We start from the raw sequence: 15,793 nt of genomic DNA on the forward strand, positions 1-15,793 counted from the left end.
CCTCACTTCAGGCATCAAGTGAGGAAGGGTGCTACTACTGGCTTGCAAACAGTGCATCCTAGCAGTGAGCCAAGTTTCAACTGGCTAGTAACACAGTTACACCACTTGTGAATGAGAAAACGTTATGGATGTCCAGCAAACAGCAATTGGCTAAAAATATTTACTTCATACAGATTAATTTCCTTTGATTTTAGCACATCCACTCAGTCCCTCTTAGGGGTGTGGAATTGCTATAGCCCGATGTCCAGGACATATTGTCTGGGTTTAAGGACAACAAGTTTGCATGTTTATTTTGTCCTTGAGACAAGTAGGCCCAACTCTCACCCCACCCAGCACAAACCCTTTGTCTGCCAGTTTACTGTAACACATTATAGATCAGGGAATGGCATGGTCTACAATATAGGTAACATTTGTTAAAACTGTTCAAACTTCTACTTATGGTTCTCATTAATGCAGAGCCTTTATTATTATGGTGAGCGTGCACTAAAGAATCGTAATAAGCGAGACAGCACTACTGATAGTAGTTCTAGTCTAAAAATGTGTACATGCGTTTGCGAAGTTGAATAGGAGGCTATGTATAATGCTCCCAGAATGCTCTTTGATCAGATGCAAATATCTGTCGAAGCTTGAAAGCAATATTGAGGATTCTTTGATTTGAAAATCAAAAAGTTCAATACAAAAATGCAATGGGTGGGGCGGGGGACGTATTTCTGCTAGCATTTCTGAAAATATATATTCGGAATAGAAAGAAAAAAAAAGTGTAACCAGTTTCAACAAGAGTATGGGAAACCTAAAAATAAACAAGCATTGTCAAAGTCAGTAAGTATGACTTTAGTCATCAACCTTTTGGTTGTGTTAATGCGTGACTTATTTTATTTAAATATTTATGGTCTCAAAAAGCACACATTGCGACAGTAGTTCCTGGTATGGAACAAAACTACTTTGTATGCCGACATGCTCCTAGTAAAAGAGCACAATGCTGTCACTCTTAGTGAAGCCAATAGACCGAGAAAGAATTTTAATAAGAACAAAAAGATCTTGATTAATACCAGACCCACTTAGGGGCCCAATGGGAGGGCAGATTGACGACTTCTGAATTAGAAAGAATTTACAGAGGTAGGCCAGGAAATGGCCTTCCTACAAAATATTTGTAAACTGCATTTTAGCTCAAGCAAATATGTATGTGTAGATTTAATCAGGCGTAAATCTGTTGAGCATTTACAAGTGCACTTTCCCTCCAATTATGTCCACCCACCTCCCAAGTGTCAGGAATAAAGGTCCAAGCTCTCTCAGTATGGAAAGCAATTAGAGAAGAGCTTGTGCAAGCCCCTAAACCATACAAGTTTGTAGGTTTGCACAGACTCAAAAGGGCATGCTAAATCTGGAGCTATTGCTTACTGCTACCTACAGCCTTAATACGTAGGTTTCTGGAAAGGTGGCAAAATGAGGTATTTGCTTGTATTTAAACCTTATCGGAGTATGAGCCCTGGCATAATCAGAGAGGCTATTGTTAGAGCCCTTATATAATGAGATTGCTTCCATGGTTTTGTCACCGCACTACTTGGCACCAAAGGGACAAGTGGATTGTTACAGGACATGTAGACTTATGAAGCAACCTGTCCCATGGATAAGTGGCTATTTTATTAAATTTCACAATCCCAACATATTTTCTGTTTAAAGTCTTATTTGCTAGAGATGTGGTGGGAGTGCTGAACTGACTAAATCCTGCACAAGGAAAACCAGATTACAAGTGGGAGAATTTGAATAATGCACGAGGGAGGTTGACTGAGGTGGAAAAAGGCTGCGAGAGGTAGAGTAAATTGGTAGTGGTGGGGTGACGCCTAAGGGAAGAGGGGCAGAGTAATGTAAAGTAAATGTAATGAGTAAATGAAGCAATGAAGAGAGGCAGATTGATGAGTTGCCTATACACGAGGGGCATAGAGTGAATGGAGCATGAGAAGCAGTGATTAAGAGTATGAAGGCTCAGAAATATGGAAAGTGCCCATCTGAGGCAGTACACTAATGGCTAAGAAATGCAAATGCACAGGAGGTCAAGCTGGTTAAGATGTGAAGCACACCTATACACATGACGTTTAACATAAGCTTTGTGTTTCTAACACTATGGCGAACCTTTGGGCTTTGTGTACACATTCATATAGATTAACTAAGTTCAGCCTTTTGACTGGGGTTGAGGTATCTTCTTCAGACATTTCTACCACAACCTTACTGTACTATGTTTGGTTCCAATTTGTCACAGGGTAAAGGTTAATAATCGTGCTCCTCTGTATTAGCCCACTCATGTAAGAGTGACCGGTGCATTTCAAGATAATCTGGGCATAACACAAAGGATAACACGCACGGAGCCATATCATAGAAGTTATTTTGCCTCCAGAGGAAAGACTGTTCTTACAAGACATGGGTTGCCAGAATAACATACAAACTATAGATCTAAGAGCTACAGACCCTCGTTAAGCCAAGTTCAAAATAATATATTAAACGTTCACTATCGTTAACAATTTTAATCTAACAAAGCCATTTCTGGATCTCAGCGAGGGGAACTTTGCTGCCCAACGATCAGGAAGTGTTGCAAAAAGTACAATCCATACCTTTTTCTTCTCAAGGTTGCGTAGCTTCTTGTCTATGACTCCCAGAATCTGCTTCATGGCCTCTGTCTGGACGCCGACTGTGCCACAGGGAAGCTGCCCCGGCACAGGCTGCTGAGCCACAGAGGAAGAGCAAGCTGCAGCCTCTCCAGACCCCGGCACAGCTGCCTTTGTGCTGCCTGTGACAGATGGCATCTAAAAAAGGATTTAAAAAAATACATTATACGAAGGTAGTTCTGTCAACATGAGGATTATTTTGGAGGCCCAAGTAAATAAATGCCACTTCTCCACACCCTCCACCCTCCCCTCTCCCCCCCCACCCCCCAAACTGGTTAATAGGGTGCAAAGGGATGGAACACAGACTGCACAATTTTCTGACCCAATACATGAGATGAACCACCCCAGACTACTATGGGAGCACCGGAGAGTCAGACTACATGAACGCCTTGGTCACACGCACTAAATAGCCTATTTAATTAAAAAACACAATTTTGATAATGCAGGACAAATGTGCTATGCGGATGAATATACAAAATTGATCCACGTATCTGAGCATACTGCACTTCAAATGGACAAAAAGGAAAGACTGAAGCCCTCCAATTCCAATTGGCACCTTAAGATTGGAGTATAAAGGGCTACTGGAATAGGGTAAGGGAAGGGAGAGAAGGTTAAACAGACTTAAGAGGATCCACATTTCGATGTGCAGTACAAATATCCCCAACATCAAGCCTTGTTTTGTCAAACTGGTATGCGATATGACAAATGAAGTGGCCTTTGCATCACATAGCTCTTTCAGAAAATTAACATCACAATCAACTACTAAATCCTATGAAAACATCTCTAATTATTAACAGATGACAGCATTGCCTAAATAAAATAAAAAATTTTTTTTAAAAAACACACCACAAGCATTGGCAATGCCAATTGGTCGAACCAATGTGAGATATATTAGCATTGTCAATGGTATTGTTTTTAGCCATGATCTCGGAGTACATACACAGCGCCCAAACTCCAGAACCGCTATGAGGACCAATGCATGGTAGAAGTGAGCTAAGTAAATGCTGAAGGCATAACATAAGGACCTCAGAGGAAACATCAGCTGCTCCAATGGCAGCCCATTAGGCCCTCTACGTTTTTGACAATAAGAACAGCCGATTGGAACCTTGGGGTTGTGCCAAACTTTATCAGATGACCGTGGGGCTCCTGTTCGATGTGTGTGGTCTCTCTGAAAAGCAAGTTGAACTAGAATCTTTTTTTGTTAAAATCTGTTAACTACACAGAGATGTTGGATTAGGTAGTAAATAAAGCAAATCCTTAATTATGGAGTGGGGGGGGGGGGTGGGAAGCTGAAGTCACAGAAACGCAGAAGTCCAGTGGCCCTGGCTAGTGCCCATTTTGCTGGTAGCCTGGAGCAATTTGGGGCCAGTTTTGAAAGCCAAGTTATGCTGCTTTGGTCACTTTTCCCAGATCTTCGAAATTGGCATAGCAAAAAAAAAAAAAAACCAATTAAGCGATAGCTGAGGGAGAAATCATGCAAGCATTCAAGGTTGACGGAAAAAGTGGGTAACTCCTGGAAATATTTACACACAACGCTAAAACAATCTGTGGCCATGGAGTAGTCCGTCAACCAGGTTATCCAGAATCTTCACAGGACCAGACTTAAAGCACCCCATTGGCAGAGTAAGGATAGGAGAGCAACATTCAAACGCTGGAAACAGAGCAAGCTCACTGCATGCTGAAGGGCATGGAGACAGGCCTGGGTTTTAGGCAGCAGAATCAAGATCTGCTTTTCACCACAGACCAGGCTCGGTTGTAGGCTAAGGGGTGGAGTCCTTCACCGCACACAGAAACCCCGTTCAATTCAGGTGGATGAAGCTACCCCTGGGAAAAATAGCTCTTCCCTGAGAGCTGCACAATCTGCACCAGATTTTAACTCATGGGTTCCATGCAAAATCCCACTGTTCCCATACGTAAAACTTCCATTTCAGCGTCCATGCGAAGAAAACTAAATAAGGATAAACCAGGCTGAAGTCAAGACAGCGGACTGCTAAAACTGAAAAAAGCCACAAATGGCTTGTGCTCATTACAGCCGACCTCCGTGCAAATGAGCACAACGGGTAGAGCGCAGGAGTTGGAAAACCAGTGCTCAAACCAAATGGCAATGGATAAATGGTTCCGGGACCTGCCAAAGATACAGCTTTATTCAACACGGTGCCCTTCAAAATAAACTTTCGATCACTTTGGCTGGCTACCATGAACACACTGTTGGCGATAAAAATATGTATTTACACCATTTTATAAGGGTAGGCACAATGCCACCCAAAAATTCTAAAGCAACACCACTCTTAAATTTTCGTTCAAAAGCTTGCAAAGCAAGGTGAGACTTCCATCAGCACTGGAGGTGAATCTCAAAGACAGGGGATGGAAAGGGCAGGAGAAGAAACAAGAGGACGAAGATACACCAGATACACAGAACTACACACAGAGGCAGAGTGTAACTTTATCAAGAAATAACGGCCCATAAATGACTAACCTCCACAACCAGTATTAGTTCTCAAAGGCCAAAGAACATGCACTGGTGCTATTGTCACTGCCCAGATAACCAGTGTCACAAGTCTATCATACAAAGATGTAAAATATCTAAAAAGCATCCCAATTGGCCACCTCTGTGAGGGTGACAATACTGACAGATTTTCAGCAAAAAAAAAAAAAGGGCCCGGTTGAACACACTAGTGTATACCTTAGCATGCTGAGGCCCTGTCCGGAACCACATAAGTGCCACACCGGCAGGCACTCTAGTATATTAAGAAACAATGTACATACTGCATTAACACAAGAGTCATACGTGGCATTCAACAAAAGACGGCGCTGGCCTCAGTCACCCAGACCAGTTTAAAATGTCTCACATATAAAGAGTTAGAGGCGTCACCATAGCTCAACACTTCCATGCAAAAAAAAATAAAAAACAGTGTCGGGCATGTCAGGAAACCACTTGTAGCAGTTTCTGCAGCAGTGGTTTACACACAAACAAGTGCGTCCATATTCGTGCCACTGCTGCAAGACCAACATGTGTGCAAAATGAAAGCAAGGGCAGGACGCAAAACATGTAAATGCATTAATAAAACCAGTGGATTGGGCACTACAGATGAACAGACTAAGCTATGCTGATGGACCCATGTGGTTAGGTAGACGCAGTGTGCAGAGTGGCCAAAGGGCCAGGAGAGGTCCAGGGGAAATTGCTAGGGGATTGGGCAGTCTAGGTGTGAGGAGTAGCCTAGCTGTGCCCATGTGTACATGCGGACGTACGGTGCATGGAGAAGAGCAGGCTAGGTGTTCTGCTCGAGCTCATCCCATGATGAGGGGTGAAGCCCGCTTCATATTGCGTTCCCACGGTTGGCTACGCTCACTCACAAGGTTCTTGCAAACTTGTCCGGGACTGGCCATAGCCTGCATTTCCCAGGACTTTAAATTATTTAAAGTGATCAGTGCCTGCATCAGATTCCAAGCGGCGGTTCAAGGTAGTGCGTTAAGGTTGGATAACAGGAAGTGGGTCAGACAGCGTCCAGTAATAAAAGGTGTAATTGATGAAAAAGAGAAAAAAAAAAATACCTTCAGGGGCATGCTGAAACGCACTTGTCGTGAATGAAAAAAGACCAACGCTCCTAATCATGAAAGGACCGGTCAACAAGTTATGAAAATAAAAAAGTAATCCCAAAACAATGCAGAAAAACTGACTGCTGCATATGTTAGCAGTAGTTGGCCAGAGTACTCAGGGAGGGCTAAACACCGGAAAAGGCTTGACGTATGCATGACCTTCACAAATAGGGAGATTGCAAAATGCAGGGACAATGGCACCAGCAAATGGGAAGCATAATTTTGGGTTGTAAGCCTAGTGGTGGAAACACTAGGTCTCTGAGACTGCGCATGCTTGCCGTCTGGAGCAGAGGCCTAAAAAGTATACAAGTCCAGAGAACACCATCTGAGAAAGTGTAGAGGGAGCAAAAATTGAGTCCTATCAGCAACCTCAAATAGAAAATAGCAGTATGGGTATACCAAAGTTTCAATTAACCTCAAAGAAATCTTGCCTAACACCACTCAAAGGAAGCTTTAAAAAAAATAAAAAAATAAAAATAAAAAAAAAGAGAAGACGACGACGATCCTGCTTTCTGGTGTATACTCCATCTAACCGCAGATTCCTCACCTTCAAAAGTATTCCCCAGGCGTCAAGTGGGATCCAGGAACAATTTGTTACAGTGCTCCTGCACAAAACTAGATGGCGCTGTGCAGCTCTCCTTTGTCTTCATTTATCCCTAGAAGTGGCAGGGCGAAGGCACAAGTAAGCGCCACGCCTGCGCACCAATGTGTTTCTTGCTTGACTGTCCACTCCCTCAGATATGGAGCACAAAGCAACTGACTAGAACAGGGTACAGATCTTCAATTTGTGACCTCTTTAGATAGTTGAAAGAGACCATACACAGATCAGAGAGATGAGGGCTTTAAGAACCTGCTGAACACAGCGTTACCAAAAGGTAGTTTGCTCTTTTAATAGATATAACTGCAGTTTCCTTACCTTTAGAACAGATACCAAAGCAGTACATACTGAGGGTGAAGTATCTGTAGAGTGGGCACAGACCATAAACAGACCAAGCACCCTTTCTATCAGACCCGATTGTCTAGGCACTAGCCCTTCCTAAATGTGTTTACTTGACACCCAAGTCAAAGCCTGGGATATGTCAAGGCTAGGCACTCCACATGCAAATGCAGTGGTGGCAGCTTTAACTTGAGTGAAACTGGCTCTCAGACCATCTGGAGGCTGCTTTTTAGACAATGCATAGCCAATCTTTATTCAGAGGACTATCCACCTAATAGAGTCCTTCTGTATGCAGCCTTCCCTTTCACCCCAGAAGGACACCACAAAAGCCTGATTTTACCCACAACGGTCAGTGTGATTGATGTAAAAGCTTAGAGCCCTTTTAGGGTCCAACAGATGAAGCTTCACCTTCATTGTTGAGGTACGAAGATTGTCCAGCGCTCCAGATTGCCCAACAGGGGAAGGAGTTACCACTTGTGACAAGACCACCGCCGGAGTCCTCAGTTCCAATCTGCCTGGGAAAAAAAGGTGGTGTATGTCAGCTGCACTGACAGTGCCAGAGTCCACTTATACAAGCTGAAGTGATCACAACGAAGAAAATAGCTTTCAGAGTGAGGCACAATGGGCAGCTGTGCCTTTGCTCAAAGGGAAAACAAGAGAAACGTCAAGACCAAGTTAAAGTTTTATTGTTCCATTCAGAAGGGAACATGAGAGTTAAATATTTAATAAGCCACATCACAACAGGAGATTTAAACACGGACAGGTGGTCCAGCAAATATAACTTAATAGTAATCAAAGAAAGGCATTTCTGGGCCAGAGACAAAAACAATATGACACCTCTGCCTGCCTTGCATGGGGTCCATTTGACGGAGTCCACACCAGGCCCAGGATAAATGACTTTTCAGATTGACACCTGTCAACAAGGATGACATGCACAACCACAGGTAGGACAGCAAAGACAATTAATTGCTGCAGCTCAATCTCTGTGCATGAAGGTGCAGATTGTGCAGTGTCTGGTGCCATGCTGCTGTGACAGAAGACATGCACGAAGTCAAAGCCTGATACGAGGACACATGCTCATACACAAAGTTCTGGGCACCACACACTCCTGGCCAAATCTAGAGCCACTAGGATGACTTGGGTCCTCGGGTTTCTGATCTTCAGAATTCTAGTACAGACAGTGTACCAAAGACCTGTGTTCCACTCCAACTGGTGTGTATCTCCTAGTGACAATGTTAGTAGGAATTTCAATACCTCCAATCCACAAAAGCTTTCAAATTGCACATGCGACTATAGGGTGGAGATCTAACCACTGCCTCCCTTCTCCACACCTCCAGCCACAAGACACCCTGTGCCACTTTGGGAAGCAGATGCCATTTATAACCTGCCACAGATAGCCAGCTGGACATATCCACCCAAGCATTCAAGATTCCACCACGTGGACTGATCAAGGGCATTCCTGCCAACACCAGTGGCACAGAGCTTTGGATAACAGGGCCCAGGACTCAAGTCCACCTGCTGCAGAAGCATGGCAGAGAGAACCTGCACCAGCCTCCCTGGATGGACAGCAGGAATGCATTGAGCATCAGGGAAATGGCCTACAAAAGACCAATATGGCGCTGTATTTCCATGAAAGACTTCTGATATCCATGTCTGCCAGACGACCACTCCAGCCTGCAGTCACCATTGTCAGCTCTGAGTGGGGTAGATGGGGTCTTCTGCTGTCCAACTTCGATTGTCAACCACCACTGCAAATCTCATGAAATTTCCCCAGAAACCTGGATGGCATCCAAAAGGTTTCACTGGTGCTGGGCCTATTGAGACTTCAGATTCCACTGCAGAGCCCCATATATGCCACCTTGTGTAGCCGACAAGCAGAAGGCAAACAGGCCAAAGAGCATCAAAGCTGCTCTCATTAAGATCTAGAAATGAGGCAACAACATTAGATCATGGTCTAATGTCCTGAACACATTGCACCAGTGAAAAGTCCCTCAACGAAACTGTGCCCAAGACAACTTTTTTTTTTTTTTTTAAATATAGAAGTCATTACAGACGAGCCAGGCGTGACTTTGGCTCATTGAGTGTGAACCCCTAAATATGAGGTTCACTGTCTAGAGGTAGTTCTCCAAGAAGGGGGGGATGCCACTGCTTTCCTAACACCCAAGGGACACAGGTGAGACCAAGGGAGATCACAGCAAACTGAAACTGCTCCTGGTCAACCTTGAGCCGCAGGCAACACCCATGGGTCTGCAAGGTTATATATGAAAACACTTGTCCTGCTGGTGAAAAGCCACCCTCCTGTCACTCTGATCAGGCACACAAAGAAAATGGGTCAGTGTAACGATTCTGAATTTGTCCTACTACAGGAATACATTGAGTGCGAAGAGTTAAGAAAGCCCAAGGCACACCATCCTTCTTTAGCACAAGGAAATGGCAAGAATAACCCAGTTCCGTGTGGAACCCTCTAAAAGCATCTTACAAAGTAGCAAGGAAGTAAATCATTTCCATTCACACCATCGTTATCTCCAGGTGGTGGCAAGCTCTAGTCCACATCTGAGCCAAACAAAGGAGCCTCCGAGTATGCCTCCTTAGTGAGGAGGAAGGGGATCAAACCCAGGCAGTCAGTAGAGCAAGTGTGCTGCAGCTGGTTAAGATCACAACCCTGGTCAGGGTAGAGAAGCAAGTTTGGGGGTCAGAGAGCAGAGGCTGCACTGGATCCACCTCCAGCATCTGTGGCACTGATGAGGAAGGGACCACTACAGGCCTTGAGCAAGAGAAGTCTGCACTAGAGTCGGTTCAGAGACTAAATCCAGGGGCTCGGACTGCATTGTGGAAGATACACCAGCAGTAGGCTTGTTGAAGGCCCCTGTGGATCCGTGGGGCCTGCAGGAGCACCACAGCGAGCTACAAGAGTGAAATTTGTGTCTCAACCTGCTGCACCAACAATGGCCCAAAGCACTTCAGGACTAATGGGTAATCGGCTCCTCAATTGGGGACCAGTACCAAGATTTGAGTGGCACCTTAGTGCCCCTGCAACTTCTCTTTATGTAGAGAAGGGTAGAGCCCTGCCTTGCGTTTCCCTTCGACTTACTAGACAACTACAACCAGACCTCACAATAACAGCCTCTGGAGCAGGTCTGCACCCTCGAGCTCGTCCGAGAGCAGAACTTATTCAAGATCTGTCATTTCCTGTGCTCAGCAACATACAGCTTCACTGCATGGTCCAGGTTCACTTTCAAGTGCACTCATCGCATGACGGAGTAGTGTCCCAAGCCTAAGCACCAAAAGAACAACTCATGCAGGTCTGTGATAGACTTCTGCCTTCTGCAATCACTGCATGGTTTGCATTCAGTACTTTCTGGTAGGCAAGGACACTGTTCCCTTACACACTGGATTTAATATTTAGAAGTTAAGACCAACTAAGTGGGTACAGAACTACAAATCAATGTTTAAAGGCATTTTTTTTTTAAGGGGGGGGGGGGGGCGGGGGGGGGGGGGGAGGGGTGAAGAATTGACATCGGCGAGAAAAGGTGGTGCTTACATGGTGCTCCACTCCATCACTTCCCGGGCAGAACAAACCCTGAGTGGAGCCTCATGGTACCACCTAGCAACGAGTTAGAGAATTGCTATGAAAATTTTCGGGACCCAGGCTGGTGTATATTTTAAAGATGAGCAATCTACTGTTAAAAGTACCTATCAAAATCAAAGTTATCTTCCTACATGCACCAATACGAAAAAAACACACAAGCATGAAAATTGACTGACTACACAAAACAGTCATGTCATTCACTTACTAGAGATCAAGAATATTGGCTGACAACTACACAAAACAGCCATGTCATTCACTTACTACAGAGATCAATAATATTGGCTGACAACTACTGACACCGTTTACAAAAGCCCTCCGTCAGATGATACCAGTAAAAAAGGAAAGAAGCAGCACAATTATGGCATAACATGTCTTGCAAAAAGTCAGAATAACTGAAAAGTTCATGGATTTTTTTTCTAATTAAATTCAAACAGTCCAGGTCATCCTTCTGTTAAACAAGGAAAATAAAGTTCTTAAGAGATCACCTTAAGCAGCAACAGAAAACGAAGATATACTTATAGCCATGCCATATGGTCTAAATGCCATAAGAACAAACCAAAACAGTCAAAGAACTGACAACAGGCATGCAAAAACAAACTAAAAATAGGCATACATAACACTTCCATTGCCTACAAATACTAATCAATTAATTACACGATGCCCCCCGACTACAAAGCATATAGATAAAGAAGAGAAGCCCTTCAATGACTCCAGCTAGTGGTGTAATAGTAGTTAAATATAGGTTAGCTATTAATTTGCATGCACACAACTGCCATTTGGCATTGTGTACACAAAAAAAGTTGAAACAACGACCTCCTGCAGACCACCAATGGTTACCAAATGCATGAAATATGCAATCCCTCAAAGATCATGAAAATGTAAAACTTAAAATTCGGAACTGGAAGGGGAAAAAAAAACGTTTCGCAAGTTTTCATACCAAAAAACAAGTTTAAAACACTGACTGTATTAAAAAAATGAAATCCTCAAGATTTGTACATTTAACTGTATACAGGTATAAACGTACAAGGATTTAGAGATCTATCCCACCCACCTTGACTCCCATACACAAAATAATATAACAACACAAAGACAAAAGCCTGAGTGACATCTAAACAAAAGATGGCTGTTGTATCACTTTGCTAAAAAAGTCTGGAGTCACTGTACACCAGTGGGCATCTAGATACACTATGCAGTCGCCTAGTATTCACTGCCCAGCCCGTGCCTTAATATTGCAACAAAAAGTCTAAAAGACCATGGAATTAAACACTACCTGGATCTCAAATACAGACTACAAGCCTGGCAGTGTCACACATCCTGTGCCTGGTGCACAGAAAGAAAACTGAACTTGGAACGAGACCTCTGACAGAATCTGAAAAGATACAAATGCGGGCAAGCACTGCCTTTTTCTTAATAGGCCTTCCCTCAAATGTAGTCGCGTCCGGTCATGATTCGGTGGTCAATTGGATAGGAAGCTAAAGGGAAGAGGCAGAGGTGACAACTTGTGTACTACTCGGACTTGACTGTGCACCGCGTCGCCTCCATAGGATCAAACTTACTACGACCTTGATTTGGCCCTCCCGAGGTTTGGGAATAGCAGACATCTATTTAACCCGTTGCTGCAGTCGGCTTCCAGGACGGTAAACTGCATAAGACAATAGCCGATTCTGCCTAAAACCGTAGAACGCCAAAGTAAGAGGCACGTCCTAACGTCGCCCTCGCACTGAAGGGGCAACTGGGAACGTTCTACATCTAAAATTACAGTTATTGTTATTGGTATAACGAATGAGCTAATAAAGTAATTTTTCAAGTCTGATTCCTAAAACGTTTCGGGTACACACAAACACGAACTTTATACTATCGTCCACTGTATGACTAAGTGAAGTTTTAAGAGCACTTGTTTTTGGCGTGGAAGCTGCGCTGCTAAAAGATTGCCCTTTTTTTTTACAACATTGTTATTACTCAGAACACTCAAAAGAGTAAGTTGGGAGAAGAAATGGACGAGGGTCACGTTTCCCGTGTCGAACTAAAGTTGATAAACGCCTTGGTCAATTAGTACCCCCTTCTATCAGCGCGGCACCCGGGAAGGGGTAGTGAGACAAAAAAGGTTTCACTTTCAGTCTGCAACGAAGTTGGACATAAAACCGCATTTCCTGGCTTGGCAGACAAAAATGCATTAATCTCTTCTTGCCTTTGCGTTCTGTTTAGTACAGAAACGTTCTAAAGGTTGCACGTCATATGCGGCCTGAGGCAGGCGATTCAAGTGCCCCTGTAAAATAACGACTGTGCTAAAATCAGAGAGCTCATGCTCTCCTCTAGGATACGGCCCATACTTTAAACGGCCTGTGGAAAACAGAGGGCACATCCGGATTAAGAACCAGTTTGTGCCAAGGGGCGGGACTCTCTAGTGCCCTACTCTGTAGCTTTAAGTATAGAGCCTATACCATTGTCTGCTAACCATACGACAAATTATGAAGGACAGCATGCATTGCGACCACAACTGCGCCGGCCATACCCCACCCCACCTGGGAGGTTACGATCGCACTGATACAAGGCATATATGACAGACATCCTACACAGCGCCCCCCCACCCCTCTAAAAACAAACAAAAAAACCAGACATACAACGTCGCACGTACTGGATTTTAAAGACAACCTGCGTATCTTATTAGGACAAAGAGACAAATTGCTTTTTGTTTTTGAGACTAAAGTCAACCTTGTGTTTCCCAACGAGGCTGCAAGATGTATCTTAAGTCAAGGACGTCTCTGGATAACAGATGTGCTACAAAACAATCATACTGAGATGCTGCATTGTGACCCTCAGGGTCCACCACAGCACAGGGCTACAGACTCTGAACAGCACAAGTAGTAGCAAATTACATATTGCTAACTCCAATGTCGTGCAACACTATGCTTACTTTGTGCAATGTTATTTAAACTACCTGCCAGGCTTCATACTATCGAAAGATCCCAGGCAGTTTGAAGCCATAAGCGCTACTATAAAAATAAGGAGGGGCAAGCTCCTAAATACGCGTAGCGCCCTGAGAGAAGTGAAACAGCCTCTTGATGGCCAAACACTAATTATATATGTGTCAAGATCCACTACTGAGCACTGACAAGCTGAAAGGCAACACGCCCCCTCCCACTTTGCACAGACAGTAAGGTGGAGTGGTCGTCACGTCTCATCTAGTTGCAAACAAACAAAATACACACAACAGAAAAAAACGGACCGTGCACGTCAAATATTCTAGTAGAAAATCATCTAAATGCCACAGACCACTTCAAGAATTGACCCAGGGGGTGGCGCCGCACTGCACCCCATCTGCTGGCAGCATACATGGCCCTGAAGTCACTACTGTCACCTTCTGCAACGCAAAAGCGCCACCACTGCGCACCCCCAGCCGGCACACAGACCAGGGGCGCGTGTGACGTCACACCGAACAACGCCTGCAGACCATAAACAAAAAACCAGGCCCGTGACGTCACACCAACCGGGCTGCAGCCAACGGAACCGGGGCGAGGGATCCGAGCTCAGGCCCTCCTGCGGGGATACACTGGTCTACGGGGTGCGTGGCGAGGGCACTCGGCCGCCTGCAGTACAGAGCCGTGGCGCCCCAGGCAGCAGAATGTGAACCGAGCACCGGTTTCCCCCCCACACCAGTACAAAAGCTGCGCAGGCCTCGGCGCCCCGTACCGTGGTGCGAGTAGGGTGCGGATCCAGGGGGAAGGAGGGGGGGTCGGTCTAACGGTGTCTTTGTGTGTGGGGGGGAAGGGGGTAACTAATTGGACGAGACGCAGCCGCTCCGCCCCGCTGCTGCCGCACCGAGCGAATGAGAGCGACAGACAGGAACTGGGGGGATTTACAGATCCAAGGGGGCCTCCCGGTAGGGCTGCCCAACGCCACTGCCCGGGTCAGGAGACGGCGTCAGTCGCGGGCCGCAGACCCAGGGCCCACAGCGGCTTCGAGGCGTAGCGTCTTGAGATGCGGTGGGGGTGGAGAAAACGTCCTCCACCCACGAGGTACGTCTGACGGCGATCTCTACACGTAGGGGTCTTTCAGGCGACATCTGCGAACACCTAAAAGGCCCAGCGGAGGCGGGCGGCCCTGGAACACAACGGTCTGCCACACTCTGAGGACCCCAAATGGGAGGCGAAATCGGCCATGAAAAGACGAGGAGGCTCTAAGGGTGTAGAAAGGGAAGAGGGGCAACGGGGGTTCGGAGGCACATTTCAATGCGACAAGTGACTGAGTAGAATCCATTTTGGATGGGTACATTTACCTGCTTCGTTTTGCTTCAGCGGCACCTGTTAGCCCCATCGAACGTGGACATTGACAGGAAACACGTTTTATAGGGCGGCCATCTTAAAACTGTTCACCTGCCACTTTGTTTAGATGCTTCTTTAGTAAAATTTCATAGTTCTACATCATTTAGGACATTATCTTAAATTAAACACTTTTCAAAACATTCAATGTCTTAAAAAACTGAAATTAATCGGCCCTCGTCATGATCAATCTACACGCGTATTAACTTTGTTGCATGTATCTACATTTTATTGCAAGAAAGAAACAGCTACCATGTGGTCTTGTGTCATGACAACTTCATGCAATCACTTCTTTTTTAGCCAAGAGCATACATTTTAGGACTTGTAGTTTCTCGTTTAACTTTGTAACTATGATCTTTATACTTACCAACCATTTGGGCAAACATGCATGGCATGGAAGTGTTGCACAGTTCTAATAATATGACAATTCCTACAAGTTCTTATATTTGTGGACATCAAAGGAAGTACTGTTGCACAAACGTGGACAGGAATGAACCCTTCCTCCCCTCCTAAATAATTAAAAAATAAATCAGCATATCTTTCATAATCTAGAATGCTTGTTCAGCGTTTTCGATGTATTACCACTCAATTTATAGTTTGTAAGTTCTCATAGGCTCCATAATTGTGACATGTTTGAGGCTGAATTGCCAGCAGAAGATGACCCTCTACAGATAAACGCAGATCACAGGCA

The 15,793-nt window shown here is 44.9% G+C and overlaps 1 protein-coding gene across 8 annotated transcripts in view; it reads right to left on the reverse strand.

Annotated features, from left to right (window-relative positions):
- CAPRIN1 (cell cycle associated protein 1) overlaps positions 1-14,837 on the reverse strand; it is a 590,401-nt gene extending 575,564 nt beyond the window's left edge. For 4 of the 8 annotated variants that reach the window (XM_069221857.1, XM_069221856.1, XM_069221860.1 and 1 more), the window contains exons 1-2: positions 7,603-7,623; positions 2,607-2,798 (exon numbers count right to left, since the gene is read on the reverse strand). In XM_069221857.1, coding sequence (XP_069077958.1) covers positions 2,607-2,798; positions 7,603-7,608 — 198 coding nt within the window. In that variant the 5' untranslated portion in view covers positions 7,609-7,623. Of the gene's footprint in view, positions 1-2,606; positions 2,799-7,602; positions 7,705-14,473 lie in introns of those variants that run through there. The other 4 variants (XM_069221863.1, XM_069221858.1, XM_069221862.1 and 1 more) reach the window with 3 other exon arrangements.
- Positions 14,838-15,793: the final 956 nt, after the last annotated feature.

Source organism: Pleurodeles waltl, chromosome 3_1 (assembly GCF_031143425.1).
Source record: "Pleurodeles waltl isolate 20211129_DDA chromosome 3_1, aPleWal1.hap1.20221129, whole genome shotgun sequence".
In the NCBI taxonomy this organism is placed as follows: Eukaryota; Metazoa; Chordata; class Amphibia; order Caudata; family Salamandridae; genus Pleurodeles; species Pleurodeles waltl.